This window comes from Ips typographus, linkage group LG15 (assembly GCF_016097725.1).
Source record: "Ips typographus isolate SLU linkage group LG15, UJ_Ityp_2.0, whole genome shotgun sequence".
NCBI lineage: Eukaryota > Metazoa > Arthropoda > Insecta > Coleoptera > Curculionidae > Ips > Ips typographus.
In genome coordinates, this window is record NC_138436.1 from 1,052,713 (window position 1) to 1,059,183 (window position 6,471).

A 6,471-nucleotide genomic window follows, 5' to 3' on the forward strand; every position below is an offset into this window, starting at 1 on the left:
CGTACCGTTATCTCGCGACCAACCTTGACCATGTAGTCGGTTGCAAGTGTAACCTTAAAACTTTGCGCGGTTGACTCAATCTCGACGTTTGCAAATACCTTATTAGTATCTTCCATTTGTTCTATTTTTCCCATGTTGTTGTTGACATTGTTGCCAAAATGTAAAATCAATGGGTCAAGTTCATGGTATAATGTCACAGTATTGGTATTATAGTCAATTAATGATTTTTTACTAGCCAAGAAGTTATGTCCCAATATCAAGGCTTTTGATAAATTTTGCACCACTAGTGCCTCAACGGAAATAATTGTGCCATTAACTTTTATAATTACCTCAGAATTGCCGAGAGGAAATGAACTGTATAACCTCCTGCTGTTATCAGTTGTATATTGTCTTGTAACCGTCTCATGTTACTGATATAATTTATGTCAACTATATTTTTACAAACTCCTGTGTCAAGTAAAACAGGGACGTTATCTTTATCGTTAACTGTGATATGTACGATTAACGTTTGTTTACTAATGCCCGTAGATGACAATTGGACAATTTCGTCCGGGCGTTTTAATTTTGAAATTGTCCTCTGCCGTTTGGGTTTCTCTGGCCTTGAGGTGCATTCCTTTGAAAAGGCCTTCTGTTTTACCCGAGTTTTTTTATTTTATCAATCATTCATATTCTAACCTACTTAAAAACTGTAGCACAACAGAACAAACGGAGAACAACACAGCCTCGTGTTCAAATCAATAAACGGTACAGTCGGACCTGGAGATTCCAACTAAATTAATACGGTAACTTTGAAACGGAAAACAAACGGACAACACAACCTAGTGTTCAGAACGGGGAACGGTACGGAGAACTAAGACGGTTTCGAAACGGTAAACAGACGGTTACGGTATGCATGACAGATTCGGACGGTACGAAAACTACACGGGTACAGACGGGGTCACCTTCATTCGTCAGACCTTCAAAGCTTGCCCCCAGGAACAATAAAATTTACCGTTCAGCTGGCTGAAGCGTCGGTCGGTTCGGGGGTCCGGGAAGAACCCACTGCAGCGTCGGTCGGTTCGGTGGTCCGGGAAGAACTCACAGTGCAGCGCGCGGCACATTACCTGGTTACTAGCTCGCGATGTTGCTTCGTTTACTCTACCGCGGCTGCGCGCTGAACCTTTATCGATCGCGGCGGTGCGTTCAACATTCTGTCGCGAAGACGCATTGTAACTTAAGCGTGTGAGGCTGCGCATTGTTTTCTTTAATCCAATACTACATATTAACAAAAAAATTAGTAACTTTGTTACGGTATATGGACAGCGACAAAATCGAATTTGTGTCTGAAATTAAGTATTTGGGTATTCTGTTGGATCCGCAACTCTGTTTCTCAAATCATATTGATTATCTTTGTAGAAAGCTCAGTAAGAAACTAGGGTTTTTTCGACGTATGACTGCTTCTCTTTCGGACTGGACCAAACGGCTGGTGTACAATACTATAATTTTACCACATTTTGATTATTGTTCTTCCTTACTGATTGCTTGTACCCAGGGAGAAATGATGAGATTGCAACTCCAAAAGAACAAGGCAATGAGAATTATACTCGGGTGTAATATAGGTATATACTCCTATTCAGAGCATGTTGACGACATTAAATTAGCTTAACATACGGCAATGCATTGAGAAAACTAATCTTGTAATTGTTTTTAAAGTGGAACGTGGATTGATGCCTCAGTACTTGGGAAAGTTTCTGGAGCATAGGCCATAGGTCAGGGTTTCACGACTACAATATAAGATCAGGGACGAATTATAATATTGAAACCGTTCGACAACCTTGTTGCAGAAATCATTGTTCTATGAGGGCTTACAAATGTACAACTCACTTCCAAATGTTGTTAAATTCTCAAGTAATTTTCGTGAGTTTAAATCTGGATTTTGTAATTATTTAATTAGTATAGTATGAATTTGATAAATTGTTTGGAGACCTTGGTGTTCATTTGTGTATAACATATTGTAATATAATATGCTGTTTTGAGTGTAATAGCCAGGTGATAAATGAATAAATATACAGGGTAATTCAAATTCGACCCTCACCATTGGGATGTCGGAAACTATAAGAGATACGAGAAAGTTTAAATTGGGGCAAAGTTGCGCAATGTAAAGCTCAACCAAATGCAGTTTTAAAAATTTCGATTTTCCGAGTACTTCCGAAGATATCCGAAAAAAACTGAAAATTTGATTTTTTGTTTTTATTTATTTCTAATCTTATTTGAAGAGATATTCCAAAACTAAAAGCACCTTTTCATTGCCACTTTTTCTCAGCTATTCGATGATGGATTCAAATTTGCCACACGACGTTTCGTTTTTTCGCAGCCATCATCAACTTTCTTTTTTCTTATGGGCGCCATATTGGATTTTTAGCCCACCAAATAGTACGTTTTATTCTGATTTTAGTGATGTATAATAACTTATGATTTGCTTCATAAATAACAAAATAATTCAATAAAAACTATTTTTACTTTAGTTATTGGCTTTAATGGGCCGTTTCATAAAATGTCATTATTTGACAGTACTTGTCAAACACGATAATTCGGACGATCATTAGAGCGTCAATCATAGTTAAAAATGTATCTAGAAAAGAAACCCCCGCAGAAAATGTTATTATTATACAAGCATTGCTGAACTATTTAGGTTAATCAGAAAAAGAGATTTGTTAGCATTATCTCTAACTTAAAAGGCTTATTTATGTTTCCAAGAGAAAGATCATCATTTTAGGAACTTCATTTTTTTCCAAATTTCAATTTTTTATAATGTTAAGTGCAAGTTTATAGTTATTTATTTTGGAAGTGACAAACCATTTTTTATTCATTCATATTTATTCGAGTGAATAAACCGGTTTAAGTCACGTGTCTTATACAGTATTTTATTAAATTTCGACTTCTTATATTAAAAAAAAAACTATAATTACAGTTCTATTAAATTTGCACCGCGCCCCGTAGATGTAACATTGATGTTTGTTTGTTTACATCTGTAAATAGGCGAATGTCATTCAGAGTGATTTAATAGTTACTTTGCAGCAAGTGACTTAAACCATTTTTTATTCACGAAAAGAACAACTAGGTCCACAAGCGTAGCGAGTGGCCTAAGCTCTTCGAGTGAATAAACCGGTTTAAGTCACGTGTACACCTTTGTGACTAAGTATGTTCAGGCCAATTGCGTGTAACAAGTACTACCAAGTAATCTTCATAAAACGTCTCATTAACTCAAAGCTAACTAAGGTAAAATCTCTAAAAGCTCTAATGATCGTTCGAATTATCGTGTTTCACAAGTACTGTCAAATAATGACATTTTATAAAACGGTCCATTAACTCAAAGCCAATAGCTAAAGTAAAAATAGTTTTTAATGAATTATTTTGTTATTTATGAAGCAAATCATAAGTTATTAAACATAACTAAAATCAGAATAAAACGTACTATTTGGTGGGCTAAAAATCCAATATGGCGCCCATAAGAAAAAAGAAAGTTGATGATGGCTGCCAAAAAACGAAACGTCGTGTGGCAAATTTGAATCCAACATCGAATAGCTGAGAAAAAGTGGCAATGAAAAGGTGCTTTTAGTTTTGGAATATCTCTTCAAATAAGATTAGAAGTAAATAAAAACAAAAAATCAAATTTTTAGTTTTTTTCGGATATCTTCGGAAGTACTCGGAAAATCGAAATTTTTAAAACTGCATTTGGTTGAGCTTTACATTGCGCAACTTTGCCCCAATTTAAACTTTCTCGTATCTCCTATAGTTTCCGAGATCCCAATGGTGAGGGTCGAATTTGAATTACCCTGTATAATACGTTCTAACGATATTTTAAAAATCTTTAAGAGATTATTATTCAAATGTACATAGATAAATCATTTAATTATAGTTGTTTTTTGTGGATTTATTTAATTTGGATGGGTTATTATACTTAAGTAAAGTTAACGTATGTAAAGTAATTTGTAGTAGTAGCGATTTTGCTAAATAAACATAAACAACAACAAATATATGGCACCCGAGCACCCACTGTGACGTCACACGAAGAAAAAAGACGGCCTATATTACTACGACTTAAAACTCAGGTTAATATTGCCGTCAAAATACGCCTTACAATTCCGACTTGTCAGCTGTCACTAGTCACTATGCTTTAGCTTTTGTTGTCTTTGTGTTGTTATGTCAAAAAATTGCCTTGCAGCATGCAGCTTAAAATAATTGACGTGGTGAACCGTTTGACAGATGACGATCAGCTGATAACCCTGAGGGAAAAGCATAACCAAGAGAGCCATATAATTACTAATGTTTCACTTCTAATATTCTGGAAATAAGCGATTAAAATTTAGTTTTAGAGGTTTTATCGACGTAAAAATATCTGTATACAAAGCAAACTCATATAGGTACCCACATAACATTTTAGCCGCAATGCCATCGTTCTGTTCGGTAGTGAACTGTGGAAGTAATGCTGCGCGGGATGTAGGAGTTCAATTTTTTAGGTAAAACTATGGATCTTCAGAACACTTGAGAACTTCATACATAACTCAAAAGAACCTTTTAGAATACCGTCTGCGATAGGAGCCAACAGAAAAGTCAATGAAATAGCTCAACGTCGTAGACAAGCATAGATTATGGCAATCAAAAGGGATGATTTTACAGAGAGTAAAATCAAATATGCAAGAGTGTGTTCAAAACACTTTATAACAGGTAATTATTTTGTTTTTATAAATATCCAGTCGAAAATTAATATCATTTCAAATATCATCATTCTTTTATCTAATAAATTTTGCAGATTTTTTTGTATAGGTACATAACTACATAAAACAATGAATGTTAAGCATGTAGGTAAATACCCTATTAAAAAACATGTAATTAATGTAAATTAAAGGAAAACCAGCTGATTTGTATGACCAAAGAAATCCTGATTGGGTGCCAACGAAACATATGGGGTACACTTCTCTAGCAAAGATAGCCCAGTCAAAAGGTTTGGAAAGGTTTAAGAGGCTACAGGAGAGAGTAAAAAGGGTACGATACGAAACAGGCATAATTTTATATGCAGAGATTTTATTTTTATTTAAACTTGCAAGAATTGCATTTTTTTTTTTTTTGTAGAGCTTGAAGGTTTTTTTTTGCAGTACAGGTAGTTTATATAACATTATTAAATGATTATAGCAATCTAGAATTCCAAATGAAACACAACAAACTGAAGTGGATCAGCAAAATTTGCTTGAAGAAGTTTTAGCTGGACAAGCTGATGTTGTGGAGGTGACACAAACTGGAAATGGTGGTGACAAAGAAGTTACTAAAGAAGACTTGGAAGTAGCTTTGCAACATGCAAACAAGGAAATATACACTTTAAGAGAAAAAATACATAAACTTAGTTTAGATGAAAACTATTTTAGGAATGATAGGAAGGCAGTTTTATATTATACTGGGTTTCCTGAAATAAAATATTTAGATAATGTTTTGCAACTAATAGAGCTGTAGAAAACCATACCAATAACCATAACTCCTGTGTTGCTACATCCTCTATTAATATTGACCAAACTTGGTTAAATATTCTAGAGGAGGAGATAACACTTGGTCATATCAAACGAAACTGAAATTTCTTGTAATTTTGTTTTCATTATAAAACCCACCTTTCACTACAACAATAGATAATCTTTCCTATTGGAATGACAAAAGTCAAAATTTATGTCAATTTTTATTGACAAAACCCTTCTCAGAGTTCCAAATTGAACATTATCAGGTTTAATATTTATTAAGTTGTTGTTTTCTGTGTTCTGCCGTTGTGTTCTTTCTTTTTTAGATTCTCTGAAGACGGTGGTAGATTTTCCACCGAAACGTCAGCGTTTTTAGGTAACAAGACCGAGCCTAAGTCAGTGGTCTTGTGTTGGGACGACTAGGTTAATGTTATTTTCAACTTAGTTGAAAATAGTGCGAAATTCCATTTTCCCAACAAACCTTTTTTGTGTGAGACAGAAGACCCAATAAACAAAGAAAAAAAAATAATAGAGCTGTATTTAATCCCAAATTCTAAATTATCCAAATTTCAACAATTAATTCTCACTTTAATGAAATTGAGACTCAATCTCCAATTTACAGATTTAGGAAACAGATTTCTTTGTCATAGAACTACAGCAGCTCGCATATTTGATAACACAATTCATGTGTTATATTGCAGATTTAAAAATTTAGTTGTGTGGCCTGAAAGAGAAAATTTACAAGTTAACATGCCATCTTGTTTTAAAAATGTATTTGGCAATAGAACAACAGTAATCATCGACTGTTTTGAATTATTTATAGAGAAACCTTCCAATCTGGAAGCTGCAGCCAGAACTTGGTCTAACTATAAACATCATCATACAGTTAAATTTTTGATTGGAATATCACCCCAAGGAGTTATTATGTTTATCTCAAATGCTTATGGTGGACGTGCTAGCGATAAATTCATAGCAGAGAATTCCACCT

At 34.3% G+C, this 6,471-nt stretch overlaps 1 protein-coding gene across 2 annotated transcripts; it reads left to right on the forward strand.

Moving 5' to 3' along the window:
* The first annotated feature begins 4,283 nt into the window (after nucleotides 1-4,283).
* Nucleotides 4,284-5,895, forward strand: LOC145738299 (uncharacterized). 2 transcript variants are annotated; one of them, XR_014180694.1, is made up of 3 exons: nucleotides 4,284-4,499; nucleotides 4,562-4,707; nucleotides 4,793-5,895. XR_014180694.1 is itself a non-coding variant. In XM_081993112.1 (3 exons), exons 2-3 carry the CDS (start codon nucleotides 4,945-4,947, stop codon nucleotides 5,485-5,487), a joined length of 396 nt encoding a protein of 131 aa, XP_081849238.1. In that variant the 5' UTR covers nucleotides 4,284-4,499; nucleotides 4,562-4,944; the 3' UTR covers nucleotides 5,488-5,895. The 2 variants fall into 2 exon arrangements, 1 of the variants encoding a protein (XP_081849238.1); XM_081993112.1 differs by having other exon boundaries at nucleotides 4,562-5,025; nucleotides 5,173-5,895.
* Nucleotides 5,896-6,471: the final 576 nt, after the last annotated feature.

Coding starts and splice junctions, on each gene's coding strand:
- LOC145738299 (XM_081993112.1), top strand. CDS start 4,945: ATGGGGTACACTTCTCTAGCAAAGATAGCCCAGTCAAAAGGTTTGGAA. Junction 5,026..5,172: donor TACAGGAGAGAGTAAAAAGG/GTACGATACGAA, acceptor AAATGATTATAG/CAATCTAGAATTCCAAATGA.